A 26,208-nucleotide genomic window follows, 5' to 3' on the forward strand; every position below is an offset into this window, starting at 1 on the left:
TACAATATTAATGACCAAAAATTACAACTGTACATTAATCAGTTAATTATAAGATGCCAAATTGCAGATTTTAAAGAGTTAACTCGGCTCTTCGTCTTTAGTATCAACAAAACTTGACCTCGTCTCGTTTCAAACACACCAACTCAAGAAAATACAATATTTGTTTTCCGCTATTTATCAAAGAGCGATTTATCCGCATTATCAATCGAATTAAAACATTTGGAAATAAAGTCACAATGGAATAATAGTAATTATTATTACAAAAATAATTATTTAGCATAATGCACGATTGTATTTGCAATAATTTGCTCGAAAACTTCAAAGAGTATTCAAAAATCAACCAAATGAACGAGAAACAGAAAAACGAAAGATGGTATGTACAGTGGTTAGGTAATTCAACCTAACCACAAACATTAAAAGATACCGAAAGAACAGACTACCACTTTTAGGAATAAAACCCGCAAAAAAGACAAACCAACAGATAACATTTCTGTTTTACGCTTTGCTCTCAAAAGAAAAATTAAACATGCATTTTTTCAAGACACCAGAGTTGTAATGACTCGAGTCATTGACTCGACTCGAGTCCGACTCGAGTCACAATTTTTGGTGACTCGACTCGACTCGATTCCCTAAGGGCAAATGACTCGACTCGACTCGAGTCACAAAAATCAGTGACTCGTTACAACTCTGCAAGACACTGACGAAAAGACGTTCAAACAACAGTAATCTGACATAAATACAACATACATGCACTTGAAACGTCGGAAATAAATATGAACTTATAATTTAAAAGTAGCGGACACTTAACCACAGAAAAGACAACAAAAACAGACAAAATCCGAGCCACACATTTTCACTCTTCATCAAAGTCCACATCACCGCTTTCCAAAGTTGGCAATTTATCGTTCCACCAAAATACAAACAGGTTATTTTATTGTATATAACTGTGTTTCTATAATTAGATACAAAAAAAATGTTCATTGTTTTAGCTGTTTCGATCATTGTCGGAGGTTGAATCCAGATATGCCGTGGCGTACCGCTTGCCCACGTCCATTGAGTTACCGTCGTATGATACACGGCGGAGCGGGAATATAGCGCTGTTGCCGTCCGATTTGGAAAACGATCGAAGGGTGGGGACCTGCGAATGGAAAATCGGATATTAACGAAGTCACCAAAGTTTTGAACTTTAAAGAAAATGTTGCGGCTCAAACCAAATGCAATAATTTGATTACAATCTGAAATATAATACCAATTTTGTTAAAATCATGAGGTTCCATCAGCTTTTTTTTGTTGTTTTTGGCCGACGTATTCATTTAGGCCTTTACATCACAACTTTATAGCACGTCATTCGATATGTTATCAATATCATAAAAATAGATTTATGTTATTAATCACTGGTTTGTCACCTCATAGCCATCGTCCGTGACCGGGTTGACGTTCTGGTATTTGCATTCTTTGTAGATGTTTCGTTTCTTCAGCAGATACAGCACAACGATGTCACACATGACGGTGGCCTAGAAAGTTCAAAAATAAAATATTTAGGCTACGGGGCATCGGATATCTGGATATGAAAAGATGATCCTTTTGACCTCGTTCTTAAATAGATGTTCGTCGGGTGCCCGGCAGAAGGGCGTATGAGCGTTCTGACGCAAAAATCATTTTCAAGAAAATTGCATTGAAAGTTTCCATTGTTCCCTCGCGCGCATTATGTATTCAATGTTCTCCCACGCATAATGTAAATCGCCCGAATTTGAAATTTGTCACACCTATGAATCATAAGTTTTGGAACAACTTGTATTAATTTCTGACGAAAATGTTTAAATTTCATTAAAATGGAGGCAGTTTTCTGCATATGCCCTTTTGCTGGGAGCATTTTGGTCATTACGCGCTACTGCATAAGGGCATATGCACATATGCCCTTCTGCCGGGCACACGACGCGTTGTAATATTGGTGTCCAACTCTATTATCCAGCGCCGTGTCCTGCGGGAGGGAGGGGGGGGGGTAGAGGAGGAAGGGGAACTTGTCCCTCTCCCCGGCAATATTTTGTATGAAATGAAAGTGCCAGCACCGTCCGGTACAACCGAACGACATAACTTGGGGTCATTATCCGGATAAATTACCCGTTTTGCCCTCGGACCCGCAAACACTGGATACACCGCTGCTATCATTGTCCATACAGCGGAAAACAAACGATCACACACCCATTGTACCCTCAATTTAGACCAAGGGAAAGTAAAGATGAAGTGAAAATATGGGGGAGACTAAGGACGGATAAGCTGCAAACTGAGCTGAGAACAATAGAACTCATTAATAAGTTTTGAAAATAAGGTGTCAATCTATCGAGGAATACTTTTTCGCAATCGGGTCCTGCGCATTTCAATATCTCATGTGATTTTAATTTTCTATTAATAACATTGATACTAATATTATGGATTTATATGGTGTAGGCTTACATGTTTAAACCAAACAGGTTACCACGGCGCGGTACAATATTTTTTATCACCCCTGCTCATCGGGCCAATGAAAACATTCCAATCCAAAGACAATCTCAGCTCCCTGGGGGTATACAGCTCAATGCCCCCATATTATGCGCAACCAGCTAAATCAACACACAACCATCTCTGCCCTAACAAGTACCCATTCACTCCTGGATGGGGAGAATCAATGAGTGACAAAGTGCCTTGCCCAAGGACACACACACACCATAACCCAAGACTGGACTCGAACCCACAACCTACAGATTTACCCACAAGATCATGAGTTCAATGCACCAGACCACGAGGCCTATAACCATCAGCTCAAGACTATGACCCTAACACCACCAAAGACCCGTGACCCCAGAAAAGAAGGGTCAACCTCCTCACCTATACGTGACCCCGACATCCTGAACGCGCAAAGAGTGCGATGGAGGGCGCCCTAACCAGAGGTTAACAGAAACAAACACCAAACTACAAAGGACGCCTTGATATAGTCCCGTGACCAGCATACGTGTCCCGCATAAATACCCTGCTCCAGGTTGCTAAAACCCTGAAACTCTAAAACGGCGCGCCTGAATTCATCAAAATAATTTTGTTCGGGGGAGAAAAAAATCCTGTTCGCAGCCATCGATCCATTAGGCACGTCAGGCCTTTTCCAACGGTGTAGGGTTGAGGTAAATGACTCCTCCTGCCCCAAAAACGAAAAGCCAAAACAGGCCCTATGAGTGTTTTCTTTAATTTCACTTCAACGATTCGACCATAAAAGCGCCATCCGTAGCTGATGTGGATGTCGGAGAATGTAATTTGGAGAATCTTGGAGACTGTAAAATGCCTTATCAGAAATGTCAGCACATGCGACCGGAAGCACGGCACGTTTCCACTCCTCTAATTAAAAGACGTTAGGAACATTGAACCTTTTTTTTGTTTGACCACTGGCTTTGCGTTATAGGCCTACTCATAAACAACTGGTCAAATGAAACAGGTATACAATAAAGATGGGCCAATATCTAAAAACATCAGAAACCGTTTGTTTTTCTTTAGATAGTGGCGGTAAAGTTTCACAATTTTTTTCACACAATAATTTTCTTCACCACACACATGAATCGCATTTTTTTTTCTCAAGACATCTCTTTTTTTTTACAATGTTTTCAGATATTATTAACGAAATAGCATTTTCTTTCAATGAAATTGCATTATTATGGCTTTACCATTACAAAATTTTGGTGAATTTTCTATTTTTAGCACATAGGTACTTTACTCGATGACCGCACCATTAGGTTTTCCCGGTCAATTTCGACAAGAAGTCGTTCAATTTATTATCCGACCCATTTGCTTCCTTACATCAGCATTCTATCGTACAAAAAAAAGGAGTCATCTGATTTCATTGGTTAGCGTTCTTTCTACGTCCACGTTCAATCAAGTTCAAATGGTCGTTAAGTTAACTCAGTTTCGTCGAAGCCTGTAGCAAAAAGGTTGATTAACAAGTCAATGTCATCACTTGGCAAACATCTGCGCATTCTACGGTGACTGCCGCATGTTCTCTCAGAATCGTATTTTAGATGATTCTCAAGATGATAGTTCCATGATGCAGTGATCAAGAGAGGAAGAAGCTGATGAATAGAGAACAGCCTCTATACCAGCTAAAAGTAGCAGACATTCCATGCACCAAGAGACTGCTTTCTAATTCGAAACAGGAGTGAAAGCGTTAATGATGAGATAATGGGCCGAGGGGCGTTTCAACAAACCTCCCTGTCCCCATTCCATTGAGTTCATTGTTCAAGTATTAACATGTGTCATTCCACAGAATCGTTTCGTCGGGACTGGAGTCTGCTTGTCTGAGGTACATGTACTGCATTGATTACAGTCACTAGTGACGGCCAGATGAGTCAATCAAACCTCATTGTTCTCATACCTCAGGATGGAACATGTGCGATATGCATGCAGAGCTCATGTACGGAGGTACATCTGTTTCTCATTTACCTCACACGTTGTTACTTTGTGAGCATAGTGATTTGGTATTTTTTGGTTTCAAATTACTTATAAATATAAGCATCAGTACCCGAGCCGAGTATTTCTTGCATTTTCTTAACCAAACATTTGTTCATCCTCGGTTTTTCTTCAGGCGCTTTCAATTACTTCCTGAAATATAGATTTTTCCGCTTTACTTCCCAAAACGTTACATGTATGTACCGTCCAATCGTCTTTCATCCGTCAGATATGATTGTGTTACATTCCTTTTTGCAAATAAACGTACGTAGGCCTATCTCGTGTATGGATATTGCGCACTATTGGACGGATAGTCGTCCACTCTGTCAGTCGCCCGTAGTGCCCTGGATGAAATTATGACTGGATACTGACAATGATCCCCGTCAAATGCACCATTGTCAACCAAGCTACAAGCTTTTACTGCTCTTAAAATAAAACGTACTGTGAGAGAGTTTGTAAAAAGCAAAAAAGTAAATCTATCAATAAAAAAACCTTTGTCTGACTCGGAGGTTCCCAACGCACTGTCGTATTCTGCACTCGCCTGTGGTTTTGAATCTTAACCAGTAGCTTACAATTAGGCATGTAAATCAAAGCAAGTCGCCAGAAGAATCGAATGCAGCGATATCTCACACGAAACCCTATTTTGATCTACGTGAAGCTAAAAGCCTTATAATGAAAATGAACCAATGTTGTTGAATCAAGTTGGCCGGGAAATTCTATACTTATTAACCCCCCCCCCCATTTATGTTTATCTTAATTATATTCAACCTCCAGCCCACGAACCAGTCAAGCACAATAAATTCATATCATCTCTCTGGGGTCGAGGCTCTCTCCGATCCCGGCAGCAAAAACAAATTTTGTTTCGCAATTCGCCCGAGGAGTATGTCTCAACAATATAAACAAATTAGGGTGGTTCGAACGATGTAAAAGTTCAATAAGAACATATACACAATGTTTTTTTAACTTAAAATCCAAAACAATATGTTTACACAAAATATACCCAGCGTACAGTCTCGCCGGCCAGCAGCCAAAATTCGACGATAAACCGATTTTATCGATTCTCTTGGGACCGTTGGTACGTGAGATCGTCATTAAATCCGGTATCGGATTAATATAATCCGGATGCACGAGCTCGAGTCGATACTGACGTGTATCGAGTCATCAAGTATCATGACCAGGGAGGTATCCAAGACCAAGGGAGATGACCTGAAGGACGAGACACAGTATAGTCACGTGACTCATGCCACGTAATGGGTGCGTTCGTTTAGCTCATTCGGGTCGACACGGGCCAGCCCCGTGCCGATCAAGTAGCTCTGACGTCATTCTCAGGGCTCAACCGGGTCAGCCACCGCAGACTATGGAACAGAGTCAGTGGTGGAAATACGTCACGCATGCGTTCATTCCCTAGAAATGGACAAGTATGGCGGCTGGACAACGGAAAACTCAAGTGGACTTATAAGTTAACTTTAATTTATTTGAAGTCTAAAGGTAATCATTTTATTTAGTTCATTGCGACTTGCGAGGCTATAATTTCAGCCTATTTTTTTGAGTTTTGCAATTGACTCAAAAGCAGTAAATTTCAAACTAAGACCCAATCTGAAACGGACGTTTTGTCAGTTGCTATGGCCACAGCTATGGGCGTCACGTGAGGATCGTGATGGCCCGTGGATGAGCGTTCGATTAGCCCGGCTGTCTTGGCTGACCCGCTCTTCATCTTACGGATGTTTTGTTTTGCTTCGACAACTGAACGTTTTCTTTATCCGAACTACGGGTTTCAAATTAGTGCGTTTTATTTTAAGCGACATAAAAAATGGGGATCGAAATAGTGAGCCATCCCATGATACCTATAGTAGATACGCAAAATGAGATCGTTTCAAATTGCATTCTGAAATATCAAGCCCTTTTTAATTCAGCTGCGTGTGGTTTTGTTTTCTTAAACTGAAGTAGTTTAACAGTGCACACGTCCCTCCGTATCACGATATCGTGATATGATTTCTCGATAGAAAAAGGTGTGGGATTACGTTTCCCGGGCAATGAGCAGCTGTGGGAAAAAAAACAGTCGAAGCACAGTATCCGAGGTGTCTTATATCAATCCGCAGATTGGGTGACTGCCAGGCATGGTATCATTCAAAACCCGATTTGGGACAAAGAAACGTGCTCATCCTGGATCTGTGTCGCGCTGAAAATTGCATCAGAGAGGCTGCATCGAAATTAAAGACGGCTTCACACTCCGAAGAGTAAGGCAAGGCGAGAAAAATAATAATAATAATGACATTATACTTTCTTCTGCAATTTGCAATTCATGATATTCAGTGGCTGGCCTCGGCTTGTCCAGGGGAATAAAATATAATTGTAGAAAACGGGGAGTGTGGCGAAGAAACTCCAGCCGGTGAAGTGCAAAATGACACCGTTGCAGAACGTGGACATTTTTTCATTAAATTCCGGGAAAGGAAGGATTTAAAACATGGATTTCTACTTACTGGTTCAGAGAGAGATAAATCTCTCTTCCCCGTCCTCTCCCCACCCTTAATAAAAAAAAATCATCATGCGATCTAATTACAAACAGCAGTTTTACATAATCGTACGGTTTGACGCACCCGACATGTAGACTCCGAGGTACACGCGATTCAGATCCCTGCGGATCGACGCTCCATCATGTCCAGGTAATAAACGAAAAGTGATATTGCTTGGGTGATGTGGCAGTCAAGCTTTTCTCCTGTGGGCGACCTTATCAAATGGGCTGAAATGAACTTAGACAATGCAACGTGTTTTTTTCGTAAAAAGTGCAGATTTGGAATCTCGGGATGAGCACAAATATTTACCGAAGATACTTTTTTTTCTCATAATATATATATAGGCCTACGCAGCTTTTTTTGGTTGGAAATTATTCTTATCAGGTTTCCCCTGTTGCTATTGCTGTTGCTGTTGCTATGGCTATTGCTGTTGGTACTGCTGTCGCTATAATTGTTGTTGCTATTGCTATTGCTATTGCTGTTGTTGTTGCTATTCATGTTGCTGTTGTTATTACTGTTGTTATTGCTGTTGCGATATTGCTGTTGATATTGCAATTGCTGTTGCTGTTGCTATTGTTATTGCTGTTGCTATTGCTGTCGCTGTATTGCTGTTGCTATATTGCTGTTGCTGTTGCTATTGCTGTTGATGTTGCTGTTGCTGTTGATGTTGCTGTTGCTGTTGCTATTTCTGTTGTTATTGCTGTTGTCATATTGCTGTTGATATTGCTATTGCTGTTGCTGTTGCTATATCTGTTGCTATTGCTGTTGCTATATTGCTGTTGCTATTGCTATTGATGTTGCTGTTGCTGTTGCTAGTGTTGTTGCTGTTGCTATTGCTGTTGCTGTTGCTATATTGCTGTTGCTGTTGCTATTGCTGTTGCTGTTCCTGTTGTTACTACTGTTGCTATATTGTTGTAGCTTTTGCTATTGTTGTTTACTGTTGCTGTTGTTATTGCTGTTGCTATTGCTGTTGGTTTTGCTGATGTTGTTACTGATATTACTGTTGTTAGTGTCGTTGTTGTCTGGCGTATTCACTGTTTTCGTTTTTATTACGGTTGATGCTGTTACCGTAATTGATGTGGTCGCGTTCACCTTGATCTTATTTCTTCCACAATTATCACTGATATAAATCCACCCAAGGGTTAACCGAGGATCGTCAACTGCTTCACTGCAACCGATTCCGAGCGGGCAATTAAATTAGGACTGCATTCTACTCCCGTCCATGAAATATACATGAGACTGTCAACATCAAGACTTTCCACATCTGATTTGCATCATCATCATCATCATCGTCGTCATCAAAGGATGCCGATACCCTGACGTCACCGGTTTCCAGTTCTGATGTACCGCCTCTAATAACACAACCGAGATGATGTTCTGCAAAGCGTTCACATCCATGACGAAAATTGTAATGAAATCACGATAAATGCCTGTTGATACGTGGACTTGTCTTATAGATTCGTTCTAGGTAAAGATTGAGATGATTGTAGATGTGCGGGAAACATCAAAAGGAAAACTGATTTTCTCTTTCGATTGGGTCACGGATCATCGCTCACCAATGGAGTGAAAATTATCATTATTACACATGGACTTAACAACAGCGGAAAAATTAAGGCCGTGTTGGGACCGGGGTTGGCGAAACATTTTTCCCGTTGCTCAGTGCCGTGCGAAGCTCTTGGCTTTTCCGCTGCCTCGAAGAATATTTAGAACGTTTTTTCGTACTATAATGATCTGAAATGGATTCTTAACCAATATATCATCAGAAATTTACTAATAAACTATTAAATTATCGCTAAAACAGTTTAGAAACCTCCACGTTTGGAAGGGGACTAATCAAATTGTTTTTAAACAAAGCAATAATCATCGAGACCAAATTGTTCATGGAGTTCTTAGCAACAAACAACAGATCGCAGAAACGTTTAGTTGCAAAAAACATATTAAACTCGCTAGCCAAAAATGTAATGTGTCTCGTATTGCTTATGATAATATTTATGTTTTGTTCTAAATTGGCTATGTAGGTAAACTTAACGAAATTGTGATTCAATAACTTAGAACGGGTAAACGTTTTATTTTTGTTGCTTATAGAAGACAAAAACTTGCTAAGCATATATTTATTTCTCGCTAAGCAGACATGCCTTTGCCTAGGAGGTCAACATGACAATTAAATACTTCAGATTAGCATCTCCATGGAATCGGTCCAATGATACAGGGAGAGTAAAAACAAACTCAAGCCCCCAACATTACGGTATATTTCATATTTAAAATAATTTATAGCACCAACATTAATAATGAATGGAAATCCAATTTCATAAGCTACTTTTAGATGGAAAAAATACTGAAATTGCTCATTCCGTTCAAAGAATATCACTATTTAAACGCAATGGCCCTAAAACCTGTCAAAAAAAACCAACCAATTTATTGTGTATTCTGACTGTTTGCAGTAACAAAGAAAACGACACAGAATACTCGTTTGAACAACTGTCAACAACTGTAGTACACGATATCTTTATTAATAATCATGGTCAGGCAGACAATATGATTTTATAAAATCCACTTTTATTTTAAAAGACGGGCCTTGAAAAGGATTTTGTCGATTTTTTAAAACTTTTGAACTGAGGTTTTATCGCTGGTGATATATTAAGACAATTGTGAAGACGACACTTGAAATCGCATTTATGGACGAAAGAGGTTTTATAGGTTCATTGTGTTTAAATGGTGCATGACATTCTTTGAACGGATTGAGCAATTTCAGTAATTCAAGTTTTTCATTTAAAAGTAGCTTACGAAATTGCCTTTTAAGTCATTATTATTTTTGGCGCTATCTATTTTTTAAATATGAAATATAATTTTGGGGTTTGGGTTCCGCTTGTTTTGACTCACCCTGTATCACAGACTGAAAAGCAAAGTGAGAGGAAGCATGGAGCGACGCTTACCAGCGAAAGCAGCGCAAACCCCGACGCCACGTTGAGCATGAGCGGGATGAAGTGGAACTGGCCAGCCTGCCCGGTGATCTTAATGTTGAACAGGATACCGTAGGCCTTCGTTAACGTCCGATGCTCCTTGCCGTCCACTTTGTAAAACTTCGAGAACCTGGTTGCCATGGCAACAGAGAGACAAGGACAGAGACGAGAGAGCATTAGTTCGGAAGGGGAGAGGAAGTATACAAAGATAGAGATAGAGCCGTAGCAAAGCGCTCGAGATGAGCATCACGAGTTGCTGCACGGTTTGCCAGTCTCGATTCTAGGATTAAGGAGGCATGATGAATCGATTCTGACAACCCCACGCTGCTGAACTTTAGCCGGTGTGCTTTCAATATCAAACCGCCGTGCATTTTCGAGGAGACATCTCGAGACCTGTACTCATTTAACTTCAATTTGACCCAAATTGGTCGGTGCGGCCAGGCAGCGTCTCCTTGTCACATCCGCTCCAAAGAAGTAATCCTAGGTAAAAAAAAAAAAAGACCAACCACCCGCCTTGCTTTGCAAAAAGAAATATTCATTCATTGAAATGCAGCCAGGTGCATTCTAAATGAGACATTCTCATTACATTCTGATTATACCTGTTGCTGATATTATCCATCCGAATCAAGCGAGCATGGCGGTATGGAGAACTTGATAAAAGAGCTGACTAATGAAGTCGAGAATATCTGGCGCCACAACTTGGGCTTTTCACATTAAGTTAAGCAAATCAAAATTCAGGGTTCAAATTCCAAGCTATTAAAATGGAGCTTGATATCAGTGACAAATAACTGCAGAAAAAAAGATAGCAAAGATAACCTCGTTGTTAATTGGCGGGCACTCTCTAAATTCCGAAGAGTGAAAATTCTCTCCATTCGAGTGAAGATTCACTCCCACAGTCGGAAACTAGGGACTAGACGTTTGAGAGTGAAATTTCTTCAATCGTGAAGGTCGAATTTTCACTCGAGCTTTGTCTGAAGTGGTTCTTTTTTCAGACTATTTCAATCAAACATGAGAGCGATTTTCACTCTAAAACGTCTAGTCCCTAAGTTCACTCTTTAGAATTTAGAGATCATATTAGGTCTTTTTTATGTGCCTTTGTGCCCCCCCCCCCTCCCCCACCCTCCAAATGAATTGGAACTATTCTATTGAGTCACTGGACTAATCAGTATGAACAGCCAAGATTTTTAGTCATATTTCCACTTTTTAAGACATAGGCTAAACAGGGGTGACATATCAACATGACGAGCATTATGTTCTTTCTACTGCATGCGCAAAACTAATAAGTGGAGAAAAACAGACTCATTTCGTAGTATAGCCGGTCACATTGGCAAAGTAGCAACCATTGTGCCCATTCGTGTTAATGTTCAGGATGGTACGATAATAACGCATTCCAGAAATGTGATTGGAAGTGGTTAGCCTCCGTTGCGCATGTCACAATTACATTTGAGCAAGGCTCGTTTGGATGTTGTAACCATAGACATATAATAAAACCTTGTAACCTTACCGGAAGTTAAACCCGGCGGCTATTTTGGCGTGCTGATCGTCGGAACGGAAGAATCGATACTTTGGTAGACATTCGTCTCGATGTCTGTCGAGGTTGCAGTTCCATTGGATGTCTATCGTTATCACGCCTCCCTGCACAGACAGAGAAAATGACATCACACATTTAGTCATCGTCGGAGGACACTTTTGAAAGACATTTCTGACCTTACCATATGCAAATTCGAACCCTGGCTGGACGACCATAGTTAGTTCGACTAGTCTAGTTGACTATTTTGAGGTCAGCCTACCGAGGGTGGTCGCATCGCTGGTTACCAATAGCCTCGCGTATCATAATGTACAACAACGAAAAGTTTCGTGATGGAGTTTAGACCATGTTTGAGTAGAGGCGTTGACACGTTTTGCGCAGGCTTTGGTATATACGTCCTTAATCAACCACTAGAATGGTCGCATGTCGAACATGCTCCTCGATGCTTTATGGGCCTTATGCACGAGTCGGCCATATTGAATTGAAAGTGAGGTAAAATCTTAATTTTTGGAACTTGCGAAGAGAAATGAAAGCAAGTTAATTACTAATTAAATCCAGTCTGCTTCAATTTAAAATCTGTAATGAAACATTCCCTAATGTTTAACGCCAGATTTTAAAAAGATGACAAAGTAAAATAAGGCTGCATTATGCCTGCATAAATAGTCTGGCGCCATCCCATTCAACAGTTAACAAATAATGGAATACATTCAGTGAACTCAACAAAAATGGCCAACGCGTGCACAAGGCCCATTAGACGAATTTCAAACGAGCATCGAAACCGCGGGAATCAGTGTAACATTATGGTGGGGATTAAAATAATGAAAATAGTGTTGCACTGCGAGCCGATCGGTTTTGATGCCGTCTGAAGAATGAGCAAGTCTCGAGACTTCACGTTGAATCGTATTACTAACGTCTGGGTTCCAATCACTGACCACCGTAAAGATAAATCTATCATGGGCTGACCAAAAATGTCTTTTATTATTTGCTAATCTGCAGAATTCGAACTTAAAATAAAATCCGTTGGCAACCACGCTAGGCAAGATGCATGGCATTGCTTTTTTTTTATTGGTAGCCTGCTTTTGAATTCAGAAAATGTTTCTGTGCTTGCGGCAAATTCACGTGGTCAGCCTCCGAAAAATTGGACCCCTTCGCATATTCGCATTCACTGTACAGAAATAGCACGTCAATATTACAATTACGTGAGGCTATTTGTGTCGGGTTACATTGAAACAGTTTCCCGATAATGTTTTTTGAGTACACAAGATGTTACTGTGCTTGCGGCTGAATCATGTGGTTATCGGCTTCGTGGAATTGCCCCCCCCCCCCTCCCCCTGGCATGTAGGCCTACTTCTCACATGGTAAAATACAAAACAATCGAGTAGATCCAAAGATACCTTTACTGTGGGGCAAAAAGCTACTTTGCTAATAGTGCCTTCTGACATGAACCTGAAACAGCTTCATTTGTACTTGTCTAATGGTTTGACTGTTTTTCAATAAATTCTTTGAAATCATTTTTTTTTTAAACAGCTTTGTACCCGCGGCTTTATAAAATCACGCCTCCACACAACTCCTTATGATTGCTAAGGGTTGTTCAACCAATTCCAATGGGATGGGATTTACACAGTTAACTCAAGTTACAATAGAGTGAAAAAGGCCCACGACAATCTGTTGCACTGATATCACTAACTGTGTAATTAAATCCCATTGGAATTGGTGAAAACCTCATAGCCTTTTATAATCTGTTAGATCTCTGGTTTGCATGAACGGATTTCCTTGGCATTTTTACTGATTATACGCAAGACAATAATTAATATGCTCCACAAAAATGAAATACTCATGTTAAGCAGTTTTGAGGTATGAAAGGTATCTGCTTACACAAAAAAATGTTTTGGGGACACCCGGTACCCTGTAGTTCTGGGCCATTTTTTCTCTCATGAATATGAATTTACTAAGCACTTTACTTTCTACCTATAGACCTTAATCATGCTGCCACCATTGCACTCATGTCCCCTGTATACAATAACAGTACTGAATGATAGTTTTTTTTGTGCAAAAAGAAACCAGACTATTTTTCCTTGGTTACGTTGATTTGAATAGGAAAAAAATCAAGATAGCCGGAATGTGATAATGGTCTATAGCATCCCCGTTGCATAGAATCTTGTGGCTGATGACGTACCTTGTAGGCCATGTGTTCGAACGTGTCGTTAGCCATAGCCACGATTTCCCCGAGCTTTAAGATAGGGCAGAGTGGGTCCTTGACGGGGTCGTACATGCAGCCTCGCAGGTAAGCCTTCTCCGCAGTTTCCCGGATATTTCTTCTGTGACAAAAGCGAGAGGGAACGGGGAACATGCAGCAAATTACAAAGTACAAAAAGAAGAAGGGGGTTAGTGTGACACGAAACAAGATTTCGAAATTAAAAAAAAAAAAAAAGTTTTGTGAAAACTTTGCGTCAAATTGTTGTTTGACTTTGCTGGATTATATGGGAGCAATATTCCTTATTCCTGAGCAAAAGAGGGCGCTACAACGATCCCATTCGGGGTATAAACAGAAGTGAATCCAACGTTATTGACGTCAGTGTACATACTGTTACAGCTTAATTAATGTTATGTTATTTCTTTAATGCAATCCATGAAAATGCACATATCTTTAACCTTATTTTCAATTTTCATTCTACTGTTTTTAATGGATTTTGTTTTATATATAAACATTTCCATATTCATGAGCTAAAGTGTGATATTATTTGAGGCAGAAACCTAATTGTTAATTCAGTACCAAAATTTGTCAGAATTTGGGATATTTTGCTGTAAAACATGTTCTTTTCTTTCATGTGACTCGTTATTGATTGGGTACATGGCAGTAAGCCAATGAGCAACGTTTTCTCAAAAATGTTTTCGATGAGCACATTTTGGGTTCACAGTTTGAACCATCTTCCCGAAATGACATCACACTAACAGCGCCCTCGTTTGTCAGGAATAGCATGGACAATTTCAAATGCTTAAAAAGTGCGCTTTTCAATAAAAAAAAAATAACCAAAAAGGGTTTTCAAAAAGTTTTCATACATTTCAGAATAGTAAATAGTTGCATAAAATATGTTCCCATGTAAGGCTCATGTCATGGGTCCTTTAATGTTTTGATTTCAGTAAAGTTACTAAACTGTTTCAATAAGCGGGATATATAAAGTGTTGGAATCCCGAATGTAGCATCGTTACAGCGAGCCAATTCGTTAAAACAAAATATGGCCTATTCTGCCTGCGAATACGGCCAAAATATCTTTGAAAATAAATGAATTGTGTTGCTCTTGCTTGACGGTCAAAATATCAGTAAAAATTTAAAGAATGTGTAGTTGAGAATAGTCATAAAAACAAAAACTACAAAATACGCTTGAATCAGGGGTTTTGTGGAATAATCTATGGCTTTAGTTTGATTGGGTGAGCGGATGAAATGAGGTGCTTAACTCAATGTGCGGTGCCAGGATCACACACCAAATTGTATACTTACTCCACCATACCACGATAATAGTCACCAAACCATTGAAAAACAACTGCGACAGGCCTACACCAAATCCACTTGACTTCTTGCAATTTACACGGCTACACCGCGCGTTCTTGTTCATGTCGCAAAGCACGCTTGATACAGGACAGGGCTTTTTTGCGCTAGTAAACCATGACACTTAATTAAAGCCGCGTCCGTCACAGGTATTACATCCATTACGGAGACAGAAATAAGAGCAAGATTGTGTGTGGTTTCTCCAACGGACTGGGTAGTAATTACACGGGTTTCTACGCCTACTTGCCCTCTGGAACCCTTGCAAGTCTTTCCATCAATCGCGGAGCTTTCAACAACAACAACCGCTGAGTGGGATTTTAAAAAAAAGACGAACCCATCTTCTTTCCGATGGGATTTATTTCGCTTGATGTCACTCTCGCTTCGGCCAGTGTCCGGCGTCGCTGATTAACTTATCAATTTCGGGACTAGTCTGTAAGTATCTAAGAAGGTGGTGTGTTGTAAATTAGTTTGTGAAGGAAGATAATCAATCACGTTTGACCTCTTGATGTCTGGATAATCTAGAAGATACGAAGGTGGGTGAAAGGGAGGTTAATAAAGCAAAGGTTAGGGAGGGAATGCGACATGGCCCGAGAAATCAGACGAGTTTCTTGAGGAAGAGATCATCACACATACACAATTAAAATTAAAAACAAGGATGCAATAATTTACTCCAAAACAATTATCTGTTTACCACTCCCTAACAGTTTACTGAGAAAAACGCCGAAGGTTGGGCATTTTTTTAAATATCAAACATGGGTTACTCGGGGTGCTTTAAGCCTAAATATGTCAACAACAAAATGGTGACTGCTCTACGTTCCGAGACCCTATTATGTTCCGACACCCCTATGTTCCGAAAACTCAACCTATGTTCCGACACCCCTATGTTCCGACAACCCTATGTTCCGACAACTTGCACATAAGATTGTGTTACTCCCGGTGAGGGTTAGGGTTAGGTTTGGGTTAGGGATAGGGATAGGGATAGGAATATGTGCAGTCGGAGGTTGAGTTGTCGGAATATAGGGTTGTCGGAACATAAGGGTGTCGGAACATAGATGTGTAACCCAACAAAATTGCTTAGTGGAAAAAAGTTACCAACCCAATTGTCGTGTAGTGTGAAGGGTTCCGCTGATTTTCGCTTGACAAACAGATTTCTAAGACAATGTTTTATGCTTAGCAGCTTTAGGATTTTGGGGATTGCTGATGCACGTACACATTTTGTGCAAAAGAATTCGATGTCCAAAAGGCAACTAATTAAACTCCCAAAACGTATCTCAGAAATTTGGAACAAGAGGTGAGCGTGCAGAACATGTTGAGAAGATCGATAAAGTCATGATCATGATGCCACTCATCTATCGTAATAAAATAGATGACACAGTCAAAAAACAAAGAAGAAGAAGGGAGACTTCTTTTTTCTTAAAACGAAGAAAATGCATGCACAGCCTAGGCCTACTTTTTTTTTGCAATGCGTGCGTGCACGATATCCGGAAGTGCGTCAATTCACCCGAGTAAAAAATATATAAACGACCATTAATTCGGTCGACTAATGAAAAAGCGCAAAAGCTGACGAGCTAAACTCGCAGCTACGCGCCACCTACACGTTATTAATGGAGACCCATCAACTACGCTGTCAAAATGAAGATACTAATTCATCGGATACGTTGTGTTTGCTCTCTTTTTCCTCGTGTCTGTCTTTTTTTTCTGCAACGCCAGAAACGAGAGGCTGTGTTATTGGACTTGTTTCTTGTTTGCCCAACGCTAATACGACTAATTTGTAATCAGGGTTGGCTAGTTTGCTGCAAGGGTCTTTGCACTGTTCGTGAGGTTTGAACGACAGCTAGATTTTTCCCTCCATATGATTCAGATTGATCCAAGCTAAATCCCATGCGTGATTTTTTAACCTCGTTGTTAGACCATGGCGAAAGTTTCGATTTGATCGACAGAGGGCGTGCTGAGCCTCATTAGTAATAGGGGGCGTGCTGAGCCTCGTTAGTCGTAGGGGCGTTCTATAACTTCGGAAATGGTTTAAACAGCCACCCACTTAGTCAATGGAATATCCCTTTGAACAGCAAGGGTCTAAGATATGCGAGCAGATTCGGCGATTAATTATGCAAAACAAGACTGCGTCTTGACCTTGAGATTTTGACCCGTTGTTGCATTACATAAACATGGCATTGACCAATAAACAGCTTAGTCCACATTTCTGATCGAAATGACGTCACACTTCTAAAGTCAACTCCGATTGGCTGGCGCGCAGGGTCGCATACAATTTGCACGTTAGGGTAGGTATATCAGACGTTCGACCGTGGCTCAGCACACGTGAGTGTTGGGTCCTCAGACTACTACTCACTCGCCTCTCTGGAGAAACTGGGACATAGTAGTTTTATCATTGGGAATTTTTTTTCCACATGCCAGAGCCTGTTGTGTTTCGTCCCTCTTTATTATTGGGAATCCGGAAGTGTTATTGTGACAACCTTACAGCGCGGTGGCAAATCAGAAGCTATCAGGGGCCATTCATCAAAACAAAGATCGGCATTTTGGGTTAGGAATCCCCAAGACTTAAATGGCGCCCCGTGAGAGGACAAAAAGAATCCGCCATAGCCCGAGCCTGATGACCGCAGAATTGATATTCATTTGCAGAGTGAAATCCTCACGGGTTAAAACAAAAATGTTCCTAGCGGCGAATTTCTCCAGTTACTATGGATAACACAAACGGCATTGACGATAAACTAAACACGGTACTGTAAGTGGAGAGGAGAGCATTAAGGATTACAGAATGATGTGCCTGTGACTTTCAGTTTTGAGTTTCCATATCGCCCGATCGAAAGAAAGGACCGACCTTAGGAAGACTTGCCTGGGAAACATGAGGCTTTTCCAAAAATGCCTTGAATTCTGTTGACGAAATATTGTTCTACCTTTCAACTGACGAAAATATAAGCACTGGCACTTGATAGTGATATGAATAAAAATCTGCTTAAGATTGATGAAAATGATCAGAAGTCATACAGTTTATAAGTCGTTGAGATGACTCGCCCAATTGGCGATAGCTATCTGTAACATCCTACGATATAACTCAATGAGTTATAATGTGAAAGTTTGCCTGATTAGAGTATTATTTTCAGAGTACGAAGCAAGCATTTCAATGGATTTTTGTCACTGTATATCAACTTTACCCTTTAGAAATTCAACAAGTTATGGCCACAAGTAACACCCACCTTGACAAAAAAAGTAGCCGCGGGTGTCACAATGCATCAGCCCAATTTTTCTATTTACAATAAATCTTGTTTTATTGCACCTTTTTGCACCAAGCTTCCGGGTGATTGGAGCAAATTTGACCGCCCTAGTTTTCTTGATCGACTGAAGCCTTTTTAGCCGTTGTGAAGAAATCGAAAAGCTACTCAAAAATTACCTTTCGCCCTTTCAGCTGCGTTCATTTCATAAAGAATCCGCCTTGGGTGAAGAACAGAAAATATCGTCCGTGTGTTTTACCTACCCTTTAAATTCCTGGTTGCAAAGATTGATCGTTGGGGCAGAAGAGTGCGTCACATTTTGGAATCGTGCCGTGTTTATCGACGTTTCGTATCAAAGGACTCGCGTAATTTAATATCACTGCTATTTTAGATGGCATGATTAGATTGACCAGGACGTTCAGTTTTTGTTTCGACAAAATAGATTTGATAATAATTGACATCGTGCAACATTATGCATTACTTGATTGGTGTCACTCAGAGTTCCCCACCCCTTGCGCCTTTGAAGCATTATCAAATAGATGATAGACCACATAACAGACACACAGGTGTTTATTTGTTTTCTCCAAAGCATTAGCCAAAACAGAGGGAATCTTTAACGTGGTTCAAACAAAGGAATATCAGTTTCAGTGAGCCATATATGAAAGCATGCCAACAGTTGTATAAACTCATAGTAATAAGAAGGAAAAAAAGCAAAAGAAAAAAATATTGTTAAGCACAAGAAAGAGCTGAGATGCTGTTATTTCTTTCACCAATGAATGTATATGCCTATCAATTGAATTTGTATATTTGTTGATTTATTTGGCATCTAAGGCATACTGGGCTATGCGGCAAACACATTTCATCGCGTCAGTGTAACAAGGTCGCAACTCGGATTTCACATATCTAGAATAGTTTCCATTGAAAACTTTTGTGGCACAACGAAATTTTTTGTTTGATATGAAATATTATGTAGAATACAATAGTCTACATGTTTCATAATCAAAGACAAATTTACATTGTGTCATAACACTTTAAAATGGGAACTATTCCAGATGAGTGAATTCCGATCGACAACCCTTGTTGCACTGACGCGATTTTGTTTGTGCCTCACATCGGCGTCAATTTCTTGTCTACATTCGTAGGGGAGGGACCGGGGGCGGGGGGGGGGGGGAACTGTAGCTTGGAAATTATGAAAAGTGGGTGAGGCACCCGACTGTAGGGGGCGCTGTAAAGCAAGCTACAATGCACAAACACCCATTTATACTGCCTGTGTGCAGCCTCCATTACCACCGTCCCTTTCAACTTAACAAATTAATGACCCAATCGGACAAAGATTGGCTTAGTACAAGACCAAACTTATTGTCCTTAGCGAAACAAGAGTCACTATTTCGTTCCGCAGAACCGGTTATCTGGCCTGGCAGATAAAGATGCAAGGATTGCCGGGCAATAAACTGCAATCTTTCTTTTTTTTTACCTGGAACCGCGGTAACTGAAGAATATTTTCCTTCCTTCTCATTCCAATACTTCTATTCAAATTGAGGATCAGGATTTTTAAATTGCATGGATTCAGCTTACCAAATTACCACAAGGCCGAAGTTGAGAAACATCTGATGGAGATTTATTCATAGTTAGTGTCATCGTCCATGCAACACATGACCTTTAAAGTTTATGAAAACCCACTTGAAACTGAGCTGTTTGGGGAAAAGTCAACGCCATTTGTTGCCAATTCATTCAGTCTGTACGCGATTAATTTGTAATGGGATAGCGCTCGGTATTCTCTGCGGTACACGTCGATGATTATTTTGCACGGGAAAAGAAACATTACGGCCGCCCCGGATCAGAGAGGAAGAGCCAAAGAGAAGAAGATGTTAAGATTCTGGTCTTCCTCGGATGAAAGATGATTGATGCAAATGGATGGATGCAATTGCTGGGCAAAATGAGAAGGAAATGGGAGCACAGGGGCGGGAGAACAAGAAATAAAGAGATAATTGGATAAGGGATTGAGAAGGATATACACTGGGAACTGTGGTGAAATTGAGTAGTACAGGGGAAGATGTTATCGAACTGAGGATGAGTGTGGAGCAATGAAAACACGAGCAAACAAACGGAGCAACAACGTCACGGTGATGACCCTCTAGTGACCCCGCAGTGTACATTGCTATATGTTCAGAGTATAATCTTGCGAATAATGTAAATAGCATGACTTCTTTTCCCCAAAGGGAAACTTGAAAATTAGCAACATGGTGTTTTTTTAATTTGAAGTTTTTATTTGTTGCTGAATTTAAAATCGTAGAAGAAGGTTGAAACTTGGCCGTCTGTACAACTGATATCGGTGTAAAATGGCCGCTTCTGGCTGCTATGGTCACTTGAGGGTTAAACATGGAGATTCGAGGGGGAAAAACTCACAATATGACACAACAGCATTCAGGACATTACATCTACAGAAAGATATTTGGTTACTCACTTTGAAAAGTTGAATAATGGGAAGGAAATGCTGTTTTTAATCATCACTGTGAAATTTTTAGCTTCCATGAGCACCGGCGTTTTGGACCTGAATAGAAATCAGCAAAAAATAATTCTTAAAAGAAACGTTTATCAGCAATTACAAAACCTGCATAAACAGTCAGTATTTTGGTAACCACATTGCCAAATCAGTTCACATCACGTGAAAACTTTAACTGAAAACCTCCCGAGACTATGATAGCATAAACGAACGAGAAACAACCGTAAGAGAATGACAAACAAAAGTTCATCTACCGTGAGTCAATCACTTATCTGAAAAGGTCCCGTAAATACACAAAAGGGGAAACCTTTCTCCAAAGTGCACTCACTTCATACACGCTAACCAACTTCGTGCAATTAGCAATCGGGTAAAACGGAAACGGGTAAAGCCCACGTTTTGGCAACTCTCTTTCGAGCATGGTCGCACACTCTCATTGCTTCTTAGATGCGAGACGTTGGGGAAAAAACGAATCGATATATAGATGTATGCGAGGAAACTCGGTCGGCAATACTTAAAGACGGCAACAGACCTTACCGAAATGATATACCGTGCCCGCGCTGCGCCGCACGGCCGGCGCGTTTGGTTTATACTCGCCTGGCGGGGCAATGCCGGAAAAGCTTTGCGCGCACGACTGACTCAAACGGAAACGCCGTGGAAGCAATTGCTGTGGCGATTATGGTTTTTGTGCATTAGATTGGATGTAAATGAGTGGAGGTGTAATAAGGACAGTGTCGAGGATAGCAGCGATCGTCTTAAGTAATGCGCATTCATCTTCTTTGGGTGTAGACCCTTGAGGGATCAAACATTAAGGACATGCGCTGAGATGTCACGCGAACAGTATTCATTAGTATTGTACATTTCATTTCAGATGCGAAAAGTAAGTGAACTGAACCTAATGTTGCTTAGGGGATTAGGAGACCAACCATTTATTGAAATCGAAATGTAGGTTCTATGTTTATTGGGCATGCAACCATTGGACTAAATCCGGTATATTTTTGGCAGTTTTAATTTGTTATCACTCCCGGTACGTTAAAGTATATACAATATTTTTTTTATTTTATGTGTGCACTTTTCTCGTTTGAAACAGCAAAATCTTAAGTACGGTGCATAACAACCAACCTATTGAAATTTTAGCTCAGTGGACACTGTACATTTTGAGAAAAAAAGAAAGAAAAGTATGCACATTTTGTTAGGTCTCTTCACGTGATTTCGTTGCTGACGCACGTAATTAAAGTGTGCTCGCAGGGCCCTATAGTTTCAAACCACCTTCAATGTTAGTTTACTTTCAAACGATACCTTTCTAGGCGGGATAATGTCACAAGGCACTTAATACCAGTCTTACCTTCAAGTTGAGCAAGATTTCTGTTTTTAAATCGGAACTTACTGTTTCTGGTAATTGCAAATAATCTCACGTACCTTTAATAATAGTACGTAATGAAATTCAGCATGGTCTCATAGTCATAATCAGATTCTGCATGTCACGTAGGCCTATTGAAATTTGATATTGTTAAACATGTTACCCCGGTATTAGACTATGGAATATCCCCTTTCACAGCAATTACAGTCTAGATATGCAAGCAGATTTGGCGATTAATTATGCAAAAACAAGACTGCGTCTTGACCTCGAGATTCTGACCATTCAGCAATCGCCTTCTATTGGGTCTTCCGTAAGTTGTTGTATTCCAAAAACTTGGCATCCAAATAGACCAATCCACATCTTAGTCCACAATTCTGATCGTCACAGTTTCCAAAGACCACTCCGATTGGCTGGCACGTGGGATCGCATAATTTACATGTTATGATATATCAGACGCTCGTACCGCGGTTCTGTCTATATCCTTAGACTACTTTGGGATAAGAATACATCAAAATATCAAAAGATAAATATCAAATTTCAGACTAAACTGTATTTGTTGCAATCTATACTCAAGTGGGCTTAGATCTGTCATGTACAATTGCTGCTGTGAAAAGTGGGACGGGGAAAAATAAAATTATCCTCGAAATATATGACGGGGTATTTTCTCCTTGTCCCAAGGCGCATTCTCGACCCGGCCCTTTTCCTGATTCTTCTTCGACCATCCCAAGGAGTGCTTATCTAGGAAACTATGCGTCTTAAAGCAGGAAAGGGAGTCTGAATTTTTCCCAATTGTGCTGCACGTGGGCGGGAAGGGGGTGTAAGGTATACGAGGAGAAACTAGCCGAGTGTAATGTGGAAAATAGTGCGCAGTGCGGATTATCCAGATAATGTACTCTTTAATCCTCGACCTGACTTTTCCAGAAAAAAAGCAAGGAGCTGGACTTCGGTAACGTCCTATTTAATTTGTTTTTCTTTGCAGGCGTGGGTTTGGAGACTACTTACACTTAATGCATTTCAATCAAGGGAAATGGATGCTTTCCTGACCTCTTCATTTCTCCGTAAATTCGACGATTATAGCAAATTTTAATTCTGCAGCTCAGTTTAGTCACTTAATGATACGCATGCGTGAAACATAACACGTGATGGAAATGACATATCACGTGATTTCAGTTGACTTCATGATGCTTAGATTTTATTTAAGGGAGCCTTGTATGGGTTCGAATTCGAAGAATGTCACATTATCTTTCGTCAGTTCTGTTAAAGAAAGTGCTACCTTTTAATGGAAGCAAACTTCACCTTTTATTTCCGATTCATGGCTCTGGAGGATTATTTTTAAGGGCGAGTGAAGTCCGAGAATCATTCCGTTCATTTGCATTTTGGTCAGTCGTATACTTGATTGCAGAAAAAGTAATTGCCGACACGTGTGTAATGACCTGATGTGGTCTAGTACCCAAGCGTCTGTATGGCAAATGTTTAAGTTTGCTTGAGATTCAATGGTTGATGTGCCTTTTTTCGAAACTGAAATGAAACATTCGTTTGTTATTGACAATTTTTTCTTTTCTTAAAAAAAAGCCCTAAAAAGGAAAGCAAAAATGTTTCTGGAAGAAACAGTCCTGTGTGTGATTATAAATAGTGTGTACTAACGAAATTTAATTAAAAACCTAAAGTACGTACAAAATCCCAAGTAAGCCTACTTTGGACTGCACCATGGGTTCACAGCCTTTTTTATCCCCCTAAAAAAACCAAATGTGTATTACTATACGATTTTGAAGAAAAAAAAGGGAGATTATGTGTTTATTATCATCCCCGAAATGAAAATCGTCAAATCGTGATGTGCGCATGCGCAGTTGGAATAAGGAGCTATCATATCTCTTGTTCTTTTTTTCACAACTCTCTTTCAGATGCTTATTTCCTCCATCTGTGGTCATCAGTTCATACGTTTCCGCCACGCCCGCGAAAATCAATAAAGAAAATTAATGATTAATTTGTGGATTCCGTCTGGTTTGGTTCAGACATGCCAGCGGCAACAATCTCCTAGTTCAGTTCCTCGTCATCGTGATGTAGAACAAACTATTTCCCCGATGACCCGTTATAATTTCCCCGAAGTCAAAGACTCGCCCGATCCCGATGTCATCTTGGGCGGTGATCTCCTGATAGGCCGTGGGGACTTTGACGAGACGTTGGGACCTATTGAAACCCCAATTAATTGTGCTTTTTTGTGTGTAGGCGATGGGTTTGTTCTACTGAATAATTGATTGAGGTCGAGTCGATAGTCAGAGGCCAATTGGGGGCGCTGTTTGGTGAGATTGAGACTTTGGAAAACACTGATTATTAGCCTACAACTTATATTAAATGCTAACATCTTCTTCTTCCATTAACTTCAATTAAAGTTCATGAAATAATCATATCGCACTACAGTGACTTCGTTCCATCTTGATACAACATTATGCGGTTTGGTATAACTGAATGCCAGATGGGCCTATCAGTACCATTACTGTAGACCAAAATTACTATAAGAGCAGAACTGATCGGGACCCTTAAAAAGAAAATTCGAAAACAAATTTTAAAAATCTTCAGGTTACATCAATACTGGTAATGCATAACTTTCAATAAAGACACAACTTTTGTATATTACAAGTATTTTGTCTGATTTAACATTTCTTTAAAAAAATCGTGTATATTAAAAACTCGGAATATAACTACGAACTTGCAGCATTAAACGTGTAGCTTAGAGTGAAAAATAAGATGATTTTATCATCACGGTATTCCAACCGAACGAAGTGTTTCTCGTGTGTGACAGATATTCTTCAACTTCGAGTCCGTTTTCGAGAAGCCGAAGCTAGTTAGGAGACATCACGTGCGTGTCACAGGTGAAATGGAAATGCACGTGTGACATTATCAGTTCAATCTATAGGTCCTCGGGGCTTGTGCATAATTCCATGGTTTCGTGTTGCAGGTTTTGCCTTTCGGGCGGAAACAACTCGCACCATATCCTCTTTAACTACCCAATTACGAGTGTTTCGGTGAACATTTCTTGCGTTGAGTTTCTGGGTCAAGCGATTGTGGCCTAAAGCATACCGATTCCAGAAGGGTGTTAGGCATCACATTGTTGGCTGGATAAACGGTTATAAGTTATTACAGAAAAGGCGCAAAAAAGGTGGTAACGAGATTGCATACTTAGGCCTACACCTTTGAAAGTGATAACACTTAATATTAATACATTTTTGTCTCTATTATCGTCTTTACATCAGCAAACAGAATAGTTGTAAATAATTAAGTGGTTACCTTGGTAACATGTCGTATTCTGTTGGACACCATGCTCTAATTTCGCAGGTTTTGTTGACGTCTTTGTAACGCCAAGGCGCTGGTACGCATCGACCCGTCCGCATGCCTGCAGTAGGGAAGAAAAGGGCAGAGTACCAGCCAATGATCATTGACTTCAGCATTGGTTCTTTACGGCATCAAAAGACCGTCTCTGAATTAATAAAACATTTCAATGTAAAAAGCATCAGGAATATCAGGTATATGATGAGAGATGCACATTCTGAAATATACATTCTTAATGCGGACAATGACTTTGGAATAACTTGAACGTCTGGCGTTGAAATCCTAGTATCTTTGACGAATCTGACATTCTGCGATCTAAACGTCAATTCTTGTCTCTTACACTTGAAGTACTTATCCTTTGACATTGCATTTGGTGAGAATGTACACCTTTAGTTGTCTATATTTATTGCAGGAAATAATAAATGTGTGGAAGCTTGCGATAGCCCCTTCTTTTAGCGCACACAACATTGAAAACCGATCGTACAATTTTGAAAACGTGAGACAAAAATTCAGTGAAAAGATCAGTGAAACTTTATTCCAAATTTTAAAAAGTGAATGAATAAAAGAAGAGAGCTGAATGTGATGTGAAAGTACGAACCATTTCCAGTTTTAACATATTCACCCGCTGGGCAATCTGCATCTGTTTGACACTTTCCAAACCATACATCGGAAGCCTAAAGAAAAAAAGATAACCACATTTTTTTTTTCAAATGATAATAAAATGTGTACCTGTAAAACAAATAGAATATGACAGGTAAACGAACAGTTTATTACCAGAATAG

The 26,208-nt window shown here is 40.1% G+C and overlaps 1 protein-coding gene across 1 annotated transcript in view; it reads right to left on the reverse strand.

Annotated features, from left to right (window-relative positions):
* Window positions 1-659: 659 nt before the first annotated feature.
* Window positions 660-26,208, reverse strand: part of LOC119730091 (P2X purinoceptor 4-like) — a 69,671-nt gene continuing 44,122 nt past the window's right edge. Inside the window, exons 4-11 of the mRNA XM_038202874.1 lie at window positions 26,025-26,100; window positions 25,385-25,490; window positions 20,704-20,790; window positions 13,642-13,783; window positions 11,442-11,572; window positions 9,911-10,067; window positions 1,407-1,514; window positions 660-1,138 (exon numbers count right to left, since the gene is read on the reverse strand). Coding sequence (XP_038058802.1) covers window positions 986-1,138; window positions 1,407-1,514; window positions 9,911-10,067; window positions 11,442-11,572; window positions 13,642-13,783; window positions 20,704-20,790; window positions 25,385-25,490; window positions 26,025-26,100 — 960 coding nt within the window. The 3' untranslated portion in view covers window positions 660-985. The remainder of the gene's footprint in view (window positions 1,139-1,406; window positions 1,515-9,910; window positions 10,068-11,441; window positions 11,573-13,641; window positions 13,784-20,703; window positions 20,791-25,384; window positions 25,491-26,024; window positions 26,101-26,208) is intronic.

The sequence above is a fragment of the Patiria miniata genome, unplaced genomic scaffold, assembly GCF_015706575.1.
Source record: "Patiria miniata isolate m_02_andy unplaced genomic scaffold, ASM1570657v1 HiC_scaffold_22, whole genome shotgun sequence".
NCBI classification, from domain to species: Eukaryota; Metazoa; Echinodermata; class Asteroidea; order Valvatida; family Asterinidae; genus Patiria; species Patiria miniata.